General features: G+C 46.1%; 1 protein-coding gene across 1 annotated transcript in view; it reads left to right on the forward strand.

Annotated features, from left to right (window-relative positions):
- The window catches only part of MRE11 (MRE11 homolog, double strand break repair nuclease), a 192,190-nt gene that overhangs the window by 118,566 nt on the left and 58,168 nt on the right, over positions 1-15,456 (forward strand). The window contains exon 16 of the mRNA XM_066586845.1: positions 2,712-2,786. Coding sequence (XP_066442942.1) covers positions 2,712-2,786 — 75 coding nt within the window. The remainder of the gene's footprint in view (positions 1-2,711; positions 2,787-15,456) is intronic.

Here is a 15,456-nt window from a genome sequence, read left to right on the forward strand (position 1 = left end):
AGACCAACTCAATATAATAAGGCGGCCTGTCCACAGGCGATTCTTCACTGCGTTTCCCACGGTGATAATCCAGCCGCGAGAAATGCAGTGAACGCTTTCCATAGACTACTATGGAAAGCGCAGCCCTGCTGTCCACGAGCGGACAGTCATAGCGATTCTCCGCTAATGGGTTTTAAATCGCAGTCAGCTCCCCCCTGCTTCCCGACAGCGGAGATCCGCCGCAGAATATCACTACACCCGTGGACAGGAGCCCTAATACAAAAACAGTTGTACAATTCATATCTCCTATTGAGAACATTGAGTAATCATCCTCAAGCACAGAGAAAAAGTAAGTGAACCTCTATTTTAATTTCTTCTTCAAGAACTAACTGGAAAGAGATGATTCAATTAAGAAGAAAAAATTAGAAGTGCGTGTTTCATAGGTACTTAGCCCATTAAATAAATGCACACAAAGCCTGGTTACTGACAGATCTGTTCTTCCCAGGAATGGTTGTTTATGTGAGTTATGCCTTCCTGTAAAGAACTTTTCAAAGCCCTCAGAAGACGTGTCATAGACATGCATGAAGCTAGAAAAGGCTACAGAAGCATTGCTAAAGACCAGGATGTACATCAATCCATGGTTAGAAACATTATCTATAAATGGAGAAAATTCAGGACCATTCCTCTCCCTAGTAGCGGGCGATCCTGCAAAAGATATGAAGGGACCCAAAGAGAACAGCAGAAGACCTACAGAAGACAACCAACTGCAGAAACTTCTGTTCATGTGTCCACCATTAGAAATGGAGTTCTTGGAAAGACATGGAGGAAGCCCCTGCTGCCGAAAACAAAACGTGTCCCATTTGAGGACCGCAGCAATGTTCGACAATGCTTCTGGGAAAATGTTCTATGGGCAGATGATACAAATGTAAATCTTTTTACACACATTCACAACATTATATTTGGTGAAAAAAGAGGATTTTTTAACTCACCGTAAAATCTCTTTCTTGTCTCGTCATTGGGCGACACAGCAAAGACCTGGGATATAACTACTGCCACTAGGAGGCGACACTAAGCACAAACAACAGCTCCGTACTCTGACTAGATTCCTCCCCGCCAACACATGGCTAATCAGTTTGTATGCCAGCAGTAGGAGCAGCCATGCGGGAACGGGAAAAACAATAGTTAGCAATACGACACAAAGGTTCTGACTGTAATGAAAACACAGCACCGTGTGCGACTTACGGAACCGGGGTCCTGGCCAGGACAAAAGAACGGTGTCCTATAGAAAGGAAGAAAGGGTGTGTGCTGTGTCCCCCAATGGTGAGACGAGAAAGAGATTTTACGGTGAGTAAAAAATCCTCTTTTCTCGCTCGCATCATTGGGGGACACAGCAAAGACTGTGGGACGTTCCAAAGTAGTCCCCGAGAGAGGGGTAAGGAAAATCCCCAACGCACGCGGTCAGTTTACAGCGGCCTGTCACCTTCCGCCTAGCGAAGCGTCGGCTGACGCAAACAGTGTGAATTCGGTAGACAACCAGGAGCCCCCCTACACCCTTGCAAGGTGGAGGCATCATTGCCGACCGCCCATGAGGCTCCCACTGCCCTAGCAGAGTTTGTTGTCACCTGAAACGGCGGTGTCTTACCAATAGCCCGGTAAACCTCAACTGGCACCGAGCCGATCCAGCGTGAGATGACAACATTTGGAAGCGGCAAGACCACATCTCGGACACTTCGGTATCATGAATAGAGAATCCGAGCGTCGTAATTATGAAATCTGTTCCAAATAGATCTTCATAGATCGCACTAGGTCTAAAGCGTGCGGAGCCCGTCCCCTTGGGTGGACTGCCACCAGACAGAGCGACGCCAGCACAATGTCCGCATTGATATGGAAAGACGACACCACATTGAAGAGGGAACTGGACACAATACAACCCCATCCTGGTGGAACACTGTAAAGGGTGGCTTCGCCGTGACCTCGGAGACCCTTCGGAGGCAAATAGCCACCACCATGAAGGCTATCTTCCAGGATAACAACCACCATGGTACCCATGCTAATGGTTCAAACGGATGGGCGTGCAGGGTGCCCAAGACCAGATTCAAATCCGAAGGTGGTAACGGGGAGCAAAATGGGGGGGGGGGGGGCGGTGTGAGCGACTCCCAGCAGGAAAATGCGTACAGCCGACCTGGATGCCAAGGGGCGCTGAAAAAGGACAGACAAGGCTTAAATCTGTCCCTTGAGGGAACTGAGGCTGAGCCCCGTCTCCAGCCCATCCTGGAGGAAGGACTGGAGGCGGGCCAAGGAAAAACACATAAGGTGAAAACCCCTCCGCTCGCTCCAAAGGACGAACCCTCTCCATACGTGACGATACACCCTCCACGATGACTGGAACCTAGTGATCATTGAGGCAGCAAAGAATTCTAATTTTGATCAAAACATCCTACAACAGAAAGTAGGGAAAAGGGGGATCTGCAGACGGCTACATTCAAAGGTTCACTTACTTTTTCTCCGTGCCCTGTGGATGTGCTAAATTAAAGAGATGAATTGCTCAACTGTTTGTGTATTATTAGTTACATTGTGATTCTTTATAACTTTGACTTAAAATTCAGTATGTCCTTATTGTTATCTAATACTAATTAATACAGAAATGCAGATCGTTCCAAAGGGTTCACTTACTTTCTCTTGCCACAATAGATCTGATAGATTCATTTATTCTCTCATGTCGTGTCTTCTAGGAGGTGCAGGCAGCGATGTCCCCTCTAGCGGTCGAGGTTCTAAAGCCCCTTCCAAGAACATGTCCATCTTAGATGGTAAGTCCCACATCTGATGAAACCATACCATAAACTTCTCTTCTGTCACGTTGGGAACAACTCAACCCTTCCTGTTACATCTTGCTCTGTCGAGGCTGGTTGACAACCAATATGGCCGTCCTGATGGGTTTTTACCCTGCTTGCTATAGATTAACAGGTTTGATAAAAGATATTGACGCAAACGCCGGCGATTTTCCTCTTCAAGCCCTTTACTCGCTCCTTCGTGTCGCGCAGTCTGGGCTCCCCCCCCCCCCCCCACCTTTTTGTTAGACGACTGCATAAAACTCCAGAACAAGCAGAGATTTGGCAGAAGTGGATGATTGGGATTTATTTTAATCCCCGGATATATGTGGTTTTAGATGAAGCGGCGGCGGCGTGTCATTAGCCGCTTTCTTGCTCTCGGCAGTCATTCCGGAGGATGCACAGATCTTCGTGCTGCTTTAGCTCCAACTCTACATGGACGCTCAGAGACGTCCGGGCTGCTGGAAGGAAAGGCTTACTTATTATCTTTACAGTCACAGGCTGTCAGGCCGCGTTGGAAGTTGTAGTCTGGCTGTAGGGTGCGGACCAGGAGATTCAGAGGTTTTGCATTACCTTTGTCATCTGGGAGTCACTGTACAGACATGACAGTGTTAGGGCCGCCGTCTCTGGTGCCGTCCGGGCACTAGAAGTTAGTCCTAAAAGTCAGCCCTTTCAATTCAGAGCCTAATATACACATTAGTTGCTGCGGAACATCATAATACACACCTCAGCTGCTGCAGAACATCCTAATACACCCCTCAGCTGCTGCAGAACATCATAATACACTCCCTCAGCTGCTGCAGAACATCATAATACACACCTCAGCTGCTGCGGAACATCATAATACACACCTCAGCTGCTGCAGAACATTATAATACACCCCTCAGCTGCTGCAGAACATCATAATACACTCCTCAGCTGCTGCAGAACATTATAATACACACCTCAGCTGCAGCAGGACATCATAATACACACGTCAGCTGCTGCAGGACATCATATTTCACACCTCAGCTGCTGCAGGACATTATATTTCACACCTCAGCTGCTGCAGGACATCATAATACATACCTCAGCTGCTGCAGAACATTATAATACACACCTCAGCTGATGCAGGACATCATAATACACACCTCAGCTGCTGCAGAACATTATAATACACAACTTAGCTGCTGCAGAACATCATAATACACACCTCAGCTGCTGCAGAACATCATAATACACACCTCAGCTGCTGCAGAACATCACAATACACACCTCAGCTGCTGCCGAACATCATAATACACTCCTCAGCTGCTGCAGAGCATCATAATACACACCTCAGCTGCTGCAGGACATCATAATACACACCTCAGCTGCTGCAGGACATCATAATACACTCCCTCAGCTGCTGCAGAACATCATAATACCTTAGCTACTGTAGGACATCATAATACACTCCCTCAGCTGCTGCAGAACATCACAATACACACCTCAGCTGCTGCAGAACATCATAATACACTCCTTCAGCTGCTGCAGAACATCATAATACACTCCCTCAGCTGCTGCAGAACATCATAATACCTTAGCTACTGTAGGACATCCTAATACAAACCTCAGCTGCTGCAGGACATCATAATACACACCTCAGCTGCTGCAGGACATCATAATACACACCTCAGCTGCTGCAGGACATCACAATACACACCTCAGCTGCTGCAGAACATCATAATACACACTTCAGCTGCTGCCGAACATCATAATACACACCTCAGCTGCTGCCGAACATCATAATACACACCTCAGCTGCTGCAGAACATCATAATACACCCCTTAGCTGCTGCAGAAAATCATAATACACCTCAGCTGCTGCAGAACATCATACCACACACCTCAGCTGCTGCAGAACATCATACCACACACCTCAGCTGCTGCAGGACATCATAATACACACCTAAGCTGCTGCAGGACATCATAACACACACCTCAGCTACTGCACAACAACATAATACACATCCCAGCTGCTGCAGGACATCATAATACACACCTCAGCTGCTGCAGAACCTCATAATACACACCTCAGCTGCTGCAGGACATCATAATACACGCCTCAGCTGCTCCCATGTAGAACAGTGTGGTGGGGGCCGCGGCCCACCCTGTATTATAGGCCTAAAGATAAGATTTGTTTGCATTTTCACATCATATAGAAAGAACTATTGGCTGTACGTTGCTCCGCAGATATTCTACATATGTCTGATCATTAGTGAATAGTCTAACCTCACCCGAGGGCCTCCTGGCTGCAGATAACGCGCCTCTTCCCTCTCGGTATAATAGGAGGCTGACATCGATTTTTTTTTTTTTTTTCTCTAAGCAATCAATTCAAACTTTTGTTTTCTCTCACAAACCGGCGTTCTCTCCCCAAGTTTGTATTTGTATGCAACAGACATCTTCCAGTTCTCGTTAAAGGGGATTTTTCGCTTAAAGCAACAGCAACAAAGAACCTCCTCGCTTCGTCTATTCTGTCAGCTTGTTATATATTCTGCCCACCCGTTTTTTAGCGCTCATTAACGCGGGGCGTAAGTGTAATTCAGTTCTATATGTAGCGGATTTACGCAACCGAAAACCACTTAAGCTTGCGGATATTGCCTGCTCAGGCAGGTTTTTGCGTGTACCGATATAACGGTATGGAGAGTATACAGAGAATGGTGTGCTGGAGCAAAAAGGGGTCTTGTGGACGGAAACAACTCTTTATTGAAAGGGGTCAGAGGAGGATGTTAAGAATCGCTTTGACAAACGGGCTGCACAATCAAGCAAATTGCAGATAAGTACAACTCTGGTGCTCCAAGTAACATGTCTGAACTCGCTGTTAATCACCACTGATGGACTATAACAGCAGGCGACCAGTTCCAGCGCCATTGTGCCTAAGAGAAACAGAAAGGCGAGACTGCAGGGGGTAAAGAGCGTAAAAATTGTATCACTGAGCAGCGGAAAAACATCTCCTGGTCAGATGGATCCAGATATCTGGGCTGTCAGCTGAATACAATGTAATCTCCAGCACCCGCTGAGAACACAGCTTGCGGTCCCTGTTATCTACTCTCTGACTAAACAATGGATTTTATGCTCATCTTAAAATCAGCTTTCAGCCGAACAGTAAACGATGGCAACGTTTACACGCAATGGTGGTCGCTCATATGCCATCGTTTGAATGAAATTTGAGCGATGATCCTTGCGTGTAAATGGGGCTTTAGTGAGGGTCTCGGTTATTGGCCCCTCTACCGATCATATATTGATGGCCTACTCTAAACATAGTTCTTCATTGTAATACCCTGAAAACCCCCTTAAGAGCTTTAGTGCACAGTAATAGCTTTACACTTCCTATGCAGAGGATTTGGAGCTCCGTGTCAGAAAAATAGAACTCCGGTACCTGCTATAAAAATGCATAAAGACGTAAATCGGCGCAGAATGTTGGATCTGATGGGGGACACTTACTTCAAAGCCTACAGTACACACAGGTGTTATATAAAAGGGTTCATTTACTTTTTGGGATGATTTGTAGTAAGACTGACTTTCTTGCAAAGTTCTAAAAATAATGAAATCAGTAGTCAGACAGCCGGCCGTCTGCCCTCCGCTCCCGGCGGAGTATATTTAGCAGCCTCATCGCCGCTGCCTTATGACACACATCACACATATTCAGGGGTCACCCCAATCAGTAGACGTTCCTTCTGATAGTGAGTGAAATATTGATAGTCTGGTCACACGCTGTGAAATCAGCACTAATGGCTCCCTGCCTCCTAGTAATGAGTCTGCAGGGGTGAACGATCACAGTAAGTCATGCGCCCGCTATTATTAACCATTTCATCGTTTCACAATCTACTTCAGTGATCTGGAATCTGGTGTGTAACTACAACTCCCAGCATTATCTGACAGCCAAAGTTGTAGTTTTACAACTGATGCTGACCGGCAGTCTACCTTCTCAAGACTGGCCAGATGGCCGATATTTCGGGGTCTTGGATGTTCTTGATGTCCAACCAGATTGAGACCACCCCGGATGTCCAAATGCTTCATCAATTGACTATTCATGGCTGCCGAACATGGAATTCAACATTGCTCAATCTTTCTTTGCCTCGACATCTGCCAGGGAGAGTCAGCAGAGTCGCGGATCCTGCTGGTGGGTACGCCCTACTTTTATCTTCTGGCAGCGGCTTATCTCCTGGGAAACAAAAGGATCGGGCATTGAAATTCAACCTCCCCAATACTCTCTTCCCACCAACGTCATCTGTCTTGAGAAAGTTGAGCTGCCCCATACACATTAGAAAATCTTCCGGCCCCCCATTATCGAATGACGTATATGGGGGCTGTAACAAGCTGAGCACCTGTGTGCCTATCACATGCCCGGGACACGTCTTTATCCACTAAAAGTAAACAATTAAAGGGGTTTTCTGACCAAATTTCATGAAGGTATTCCATCAGCTCTGCTAGTACATGTATCCATTGCCTCCCGCCAATGTTATCCCTCTGCCAATTGTTCCTGCCACTTGCTGTAATTGTTTACGCTCCACATCTCCACCAATACGTGATTAAACTAGCATGCGCAGTTGGTACTCTGTCAGATGTGACTGCGCATGCTCAGGGTATGCTAACATTTCCAGTCCTATCCATCCTCCGAATGTGCATTCAACTGGATGTAAGAAGACACAGACTGGATCGGAAGACCGCAGATGAGAGCGAGCATGGACATGACCGTAAAATTGCCTTGTACCTGAGTCACATGACAGACGTCCAGGAAAGCTGATCAGAGGAAATGGGTACACAAGTCACGATGGGCGCAGTTGGAGAATATAGGTGCAGAGAAGCAGAAGTATCTTGCACTCCGTTAGAGGAAGACCCTTGATGGGTCTTTGAAAAACTCACAGGAACACGTTTAGGGCCCTTCTACACGGGCACCCTGGTCATCGGGATTGACGTTCATTTAAATGGCCTTTTACACAGGTCAGTTCTGGCTATATGAGGGACAAACGATCTTTTGTATAAGTCGTGTCCCATACTCGTTCATTGCTGTTGGCAGCACATCCCCCGTTCATGCGGGGAGATGTGCTGCTCACCATGATGATGTTTCTCAGCTGATGACTGTGTTCATTCGTAGACTGATGGGATGCAGCTTGGCATGGCCCGGTGATGGGTAGACGATCATTACTAAAAGCATTGTCGCCCGGACAAATATGTAAAAGGACGCAGAATGGGCAGTAGGGGGTGCGAGTAGACCAAAACTTTCGCCTTATGCCCAGATTCCTTCTCTATCATAACATGCCCTTAAGGATCATTTAAAACTTATTAAAAATATGAACGGATCTGTTTTCTCATTTTCTCGGCCACATTCGTGCAGCTTTAGTGCTGACTGAATAATGCAGATATGGGCATCCAGAGAACTGACTCCGAGGCCATTTACAAGAACTGCGATAAAGACGTGAGAAAATACACTAAACCACCTAATAAAGGCAGCAGGAACACAACGTACATCGCCTATAAAGGCCATGCGAGAGGCGACCTGCGCAGACTGTGGAGAGATGATGCTGTCCTCTGTGCGGCCGGGGGGAAGGTTATCTGGATGATGACGTATTTGTGATCAGCGGATCTCGTAGTGACGACACCTCCGATAAGTGAAATCAGGAGACGGATATTAAAAACGGGGCCAAAATATTTCTGCGTGTTTACTCAAACCTGCAATATCCTCTGGTAGATCCTGCCCTGATACAGTTGCTCCCGGCTCTTGGATTTCACGGTCATGGTTATATTAGAATTTATGAATTGATATTCGCTCATCAGAATACACAGATTTGTACACATGGGGTCGATATAGAACTGCAAGTAGATGGTGCAGTGTGCGGGAATACCTCAGCCAATTGGGAACCATGGGAAAGCCCGAAAATGTATGGGGAATCACTAAAAGGAGCAATCGTATGCCCTTTTAGGGCTAAAGGAAATAATAGAGGGGGGTCCGCACACAATACACCGCCCTCTGGCTTTTCCCTATGTCCAGTGCTATTCCCATAGCTTCCTCTTTCTTTGTTTGCCATTAGGGGGCAGTTGGGAGACCTAAATGCACATCTACATAGGGGGACATTTCTTGTCTGTCGGAGCTACATTTCTTGCACCGTGCTCATAGTGTTGGGGGTACTTTAAAGGGGTTGTACCAGGATTACAAGTTATTCCCCATCTTGTGAACGAGATAACTTGCTGATCTGAGACCCCCGCCAATCTTGAGAACAGAGGTCCCCATCTGCCTATCACTGCAGGTTCGCTTCATCCCGCTCAGTCACATCAGAATGAATGGAGTGCTGGCCGAGCATGCATGGTTACCGCTCCATTCATTTGAATGGGGCTGGCGGAGATTCCCGAACACTTACCACTCGACTATCTCTGGTAGTCCTTTTAACCCTTTCCAATCCGATGAGTATGGGGTACTTAAATTAGAAACACTGGGAAATTCTAGGCTCTATTCAGATGGACAAGTGCGAATTGCGCCCAAGGATTTGGGGAGCAGCTTGCATTGAACAGCGAACAGACGCCCATCGGCATGCTGTCCAATCTGCAGGAACAGGGAACATTGCATTTCCTATTCTCACCCATGATACGGACTAGAATAGGAAATGTGTGGCGGCCAGTCCGTGTGATCGCTGCTGTGCTGTGTATAGCCTCGTAGGCTGTAATGGGCTGATGTGCCGTCTGTGAAACACACGGGTAGAGGACCCGCCATGTAAATAAACCCTTAGGCCGTTCTCACACCAACGTGTGTGAAAAAACTGCGTTTTTATGCATATTTTTTCGGGTTACAAAGGCAGACAAGCAAGCTGATGTGACAACTTTTTTCCCCCTTCCGGTGGCATAGCAACCTGCGTAGAAAAAATACATTTTATGCATGCAATTACGTATTTACTGTGTTTTTCACACACCGTATTCATTTAAGTCGGCGATTTAATGTGTGAAATTCGCACAAAAATGCTGAAAACCGGAAAATACGCGACACAAAAGCACGAGTGTGAGAGGCCGCATTGGAATACAGAGAGATTCAGTGCGCATATCACATGTACCATACACAGCAAAAAGAATACGCTCATGTGAGAGTGACCTTAGGCCAGATTCACACCGGCGAGTAAATAGCGCGCAATTTCGGCATTGCACGACGCACAAATCTCGCACAACTATGAAAAAATCAGAGCACAGAGGTTCAGGCCGTAAATGTAGTGGTGTCGTCTCTTGAAAAAAAAATCCACACCTGATCGATTTCTTGTGATTCTTGGGTTGTGATCGTGGCAACTTGCAGGTCCCCAATGTGCCGGCATTGTCATACAGTCAGCTCTCTTCTCATGGGAAATGCACATTGGAAAAATCAGACATGGATTCAATTGGAAACCTGATGGATTTCTTGTGAAGGTCGGTTGGAGGTCACGATAACTTGCAAATTGAAGCTCATCAGCATTCATTTATACTAGGACTATAGTGCTGATATACCCGGCTTCGCCCGAGTTAATTTGGTACTGGTGTTTATCTGGTGTTCACACGGAAAATCTTATGAAGTCGTGGTTACTTTAGAGATACTGAGGAAAAACATATGTTCACCATTTTGCATAGTTCTCTGCGTTACCGAGGAAACACCACGTGGAGGTAACCATGCGACGTTTCCTTCATATAAAATGACATCAGGAAGTGAGAGATTTGGATTATGTACGTAAAATTTGGACGCTAATTCTTTTGCGCAAAGAATTGAATAATGGAGTTGGGACCCATTAGCTTTCCCTATTTATGACATAATCAATGCTTGTGCCAAATTTCCCGTTTCTATGACACCGGAAAGTGAGAAAATTAGATTCCGTACGTAAAATTTGGACGCTAATTCTTTTGCGCATAGAATTGAATAATGGAGTTGGGACCCATTAGCTTTTACTATTTATGACATAATCAATGCTCGTGCCAAATTTCCTGTTTCTATGACACCGGAAAGTGAGGAAATTACATTCCGCACGTAAAATTTGGACGCTAATTCTTTTGCGCTAGAATTGAATAATCGAGTTGGGACCCATTAGCTTTTCCTATTATGACATAATCAATGCTCGTGCCAAATTTCCCGTTTCTATGAAATTGGGAAGTGAGTGATTTAGATTATGTACGTTAAATTTCGACGCCAATTCTTTTGCGCTAGAATTGAATAATCGAGTTGGGACCCAATTTCTTTTCCTATTTTGGAGATAATCTATGCTTGCGCCAAATTTCACGTTTCTACGACATTGGGAAGTTGGAGAACTTTTGGCGAGTCAGTGAGTCAGTCAGTGAGTCAGTCAGTCAGTCAGTGAGTCAGTGAGGGCTTTCGTCTTTATATATATATAGATGAGATGTTCTGCAGCAGGGTTGTGGTGCAGTCTTCCTCCGTGCTAATACACTATTGCATATATGCTGCTAGGGGTTATCATTAGAAATCATCATGTCTAATTTGCAAGTCACATGTCCTAAACCATGCTACATGAGGTGCCGACCCTTGGAGGTGTCTGCCATAGTCTGTGATGGGAACTGCACACTATTGGATACAAGGGTTGCATCAGCCCATCTAAAATGGTGCAAGAAGCGTCGTCATTGGACAGTTGAGCAATGGAAGAACGGTCTATGGAGTGCCAAATCGCACTACTCCATCTTCAAAACAGTGGGTGTGGGGGATGCTGGGGAACGCATCTTGGTTCCGTTATGGTCTGGGGATGTGTTACGTGGCATGGTCTCGCCCGTTGGTTATAGGGACAAGCACCATGAACATGGAGGTGTACCTTGACATTCTAGACAATAATGTGCTGCCAACCATGTGACAATACTCTAGGAATGGTCGGCCATACTTCCAACAAGACAAAGAGCCTTGTCACAGATCCCATACTGTTTTACGTTGGTTTGAGGATATGGATGATTGGATCGGCTGCACAGAGTCCCGACCTGAACCTACTGAGCATCTTTGGGATGAACTAAAACATCGGGTCAGGAAATATCAACAGCATCTCTGAGAGAACTCGCCAGACATTTGCAGGATGCATGGAAGGAAATAACATCTGAAGTGTATAAGACGTTAGTATGCCACGGAGAGTATCCAATGTCATTAGGGCCAAAGGAGCCCCACTAAGTATTAGCATATGGAAATAATGACTACTTTTGGTTCCTGCTCAGGTGTCCAATTACCTTTTGGGAGGATAGCGTATTATGGAATCCACAGCAGATGATGCCGCCTTATCGTGGTTTTACGCTGGTGATACACATCTTTTGCTGACCGCCAACCGAGAACCCTGTAAAAAAAAATTCTAAATGCAAATCATATCAGAAAATTGGCGGCACAGAGAGGCCTTTTGTAAGTGCATCAATCCATGAAGAGATGAGGAGGAAAGCTGCTGCGGTATCGGAGTTCGCAGGAGCCATCATTGTAGACAACATGTACGCTTTCAATAATTGTTCTTTCATCAAGGCTTTTATTGTAGCGGCTCGTTGTGGCAGTGAGTTCTCGGCTGCAGCGCATCACATTTATTGATTTTTTTTTTTTTTTATTTCTTGTACGTAGCATTGACTTAAAAGTTTGCAAATTGTTTTTTTTTTTGCTTTTTGAATTCCCCAGTTAAGCTCTAATCTAGTCCTAGAACATCAATAAATCTATTTTTCAGCTTCGCGGAGATTAAATGGGGAAGAACATCTCTGTATAGAAGCTCTGATAAACACTTAATTGTCCTCTGCCATAATTATCGCTAACAGCCCCGTGTATGGCGTACTGGCATGGGATCAGCGGGTGATTCTGAGGAGGCACAACATTCTTGACATTTGCAAGCAGCAGTAAACATAAATAGTGACATAGAGCGACATAGAGCTGTGTATAACGGTTCATCCTCTGATTGCAGCCAGTTTGTTTGCTCCACGAATGCTGTAGCGCCATATCCATCGGCATTACAAAACGTAAATGTGTAGCGGTCACCACCGGTTTGTGTAAAAATATTTATTATTTATTTCATTACATGGGTTATATAGCAACAATAGCCACTCCAGACAGCCATCTAGTAGCACATGGGTCGTCCTTTGACCTTCAGAACTGCAGCAATTCATTGTGGCGGCCATAAGCCGATATCAGAGGATGAGTAAACTATATCTTGTTATTTGTACAGCGCCAACTTATTCCGCAAGCTTTCAGGTAATTTATTTACAGCCACGCCCACACGAGCTCCACTCTGAGCTGACGATCGATCAGTCCCGAGGCTACAGCCGAGCTCCCATCGGTTAGCCAACGTTTCCTTTGCTGCCGAAACTAGCTCGCTGGCTCTCGGGAGGTGGCTGCTCGAGAGCTTGAGTCGGGAGCTCGGAGGCTGGCGGGGCTATAGCTTCAGGGCTGATCGCTTGGGTCGGGAGCTTGGAGGTTGGCGTGGCTATAGCTTTGGGGCTGGTTGCTTGGGTCGGGAGCTCAGAGGTTGCCGTGGCTGTGGCTTCGAAGCTGATCGTTCGGCAGCTTACCTCAGACCTCGGGAATCTGTGAAGGTGTGTGCGGGAGCCAATCAGGAGCTTTTGGCAGCTTTGGGCGTGGCCTTGCATTACCTGTAACTGAGCCCGGCCAACTCATACTTCCGGTGGAGACATAGTACACTAGAACCCCGCTTAATATAAAGTTCGTTCAAGGCAATAATCTAACAATTATGTGAATGGGTAAGACACCACTGAAGGGAAAGTGGTGATCCAACACTATTGTGACTACTGGGGGTAAGAGGGTGGGCAAGCGTTTGTTACAAAGGGGTATAAACCACTGCTGTTAGTGCTCTGGTGGCTTAAGGCGGGCAAGAGACTACTGTTAATACAATATGAGAAAGATAGAAAAAGCACTGCTTTGGGGAAATAGACTGCTGTAGAGAAAGTGTTGAGGTCAGCACTGGCGCAATTACTAGCGGTCTAACTTCCATATACCGGTTGCAATATGTAGTGTGGGTTCATTGTTGTGCAACGATTCCAATTGATTGTCAGTATAATTATGGGGGAGGATAAGGCACTAATGAAATGGAAGTGTAATAGAGCACTGTTGTGTCTACTGGGGAAAGAATCGGGTCTGCATCTGTTGCGAGGAAAGCCACTGGTGTTAGAGCCCTGGCAAATGATTGAGCCAAAGGACTGTTACAGTATGGGATATGGGTATGTGACACTATTGTGTGGCTATAGACTGCTTTGGGCCTAAGGAGGTGAGGCTCTGCTATGACTACTGTGGGGGGGACGGGAGGATAAGGCGTTGCGCTAGAGAAAGTAGTGAGGTAAGCACTGATGCAATTGCTAGCAGTCTAGCTTCTACAAACTGGTTTTAGAATGTAGTAAGGGTTAATTTTTGTGGAACAATTTCAAGTACTTATTGATATGACTATGACTGAGGATAATGGAATGGAAGTGGGATGTAGCACTTGTGACTACTGGGGAGAAGATGGGACAAGCATCTGTTGTGAGGAAAGGAGTAGAAGCCATTGCTGTTAGTGCTTTGGCGAGTAAAGGGGTTTTGCCAAAGGTCTTCGACAATATGGGAGAGGCACTATTATGGGCTTATAGACTGCTCTGGGCGTAGGAAGGTGAGGCACTGCTGTGACTACTGGGGGGTTGAGGGGGGAGCACGAAGATAAGGCACTTCTCTAGAGAAAGTGTTGATGGGTAGGTACTGGTGCAATTACTAGCAGACTAGCTTTCACAAGCCGGTTGCTGAATGTACTAAGGGTATGTTTTTGTGAAACAATCCTAGTTGTTTGTTAATAGGACTATGTGGGAGGATATGGCACTAAAGAAGCGCTACTCCAGAGAAAGTGGTGAGGGGTAAGCACTGGTGCAACCACTAGGGGACTAGCTTCCACCTGCTGTTTGAAGTATGTAATGGGGGCTCGTTTTTGTGGAACAATTGCAGTTACTTGTTAATATTGCCATGACGGAGGATATAAGACACTTATGAAATGTAAGTGGAATGCAGCACTGTTGTGACTACTGGGGAGAAGATGGGATAAGCATCCTTAGTGCTCTGGCCAATGAAGGAGAGGCGAGGGACTATTACAATATTGAAAGCGGCACCATTAGGGGGTTATAGACTTCTTTGGACATAAAAAGTTCAGGCACTTCTGTGACTACTATGGGGGAACAGGAGGATAAGATGCTACTCTAGAGGAAGTGGTGAGGGGTAAGCACTGGTGCAGTTACTGGCAGACCAGCTTCTACAAGCAGGTTGAAGCATGTAGTGGGGTTCATCTTTGTGGAACAGTTGCGTATTAGTTAATTTGGCTATGGGGAAGGTTAAGGCTCGAATGAAATGCAAGTTGGATGCAGCACTGTTGTGACTACTGGGGGGAAGGTGGGGCAAAGGTCTGTGCCGAGGGCTAATTACCGGTACAGTTACCAGCAGACTAGCTTCCGCGAGCCGGTTGCAGCGTGTTAAGAGGGCTCACTTTTGTTTAATATTTGCCCGCTGTTTATGATATTTGTTACATTCCCATTTGGCAGGATCGGTCCGCTTTTGATGTTGAGACCTTCAGTAAGATATCCCTGACCGGGTGCTTTGTAGTTGTTCTCTCATCTTTGTGTAGTGGTTATGTAATTGGGGACCTTGCTGTAATATCTGTCTACAAGCCTCTCGGAGAGCGCGGGCATATGTCAT

The sequence above is a fragment of the Eleutherodactylus coqui genome, chromosome 1 (assembly GCF_035609145.1).
Source record: "Eleutherodactylus coqui strain aEleCoq1 chromosome 1, aEleCoq1.hap1, whole genome shotgun sequence".
Taxonomy (NCBI): Eukaryota; Metazoa; Chordata; class Amphibia; order Anura; family Eleutherodactylidae; genus Eleutherodactylus; species Eleutherodactylus coqui.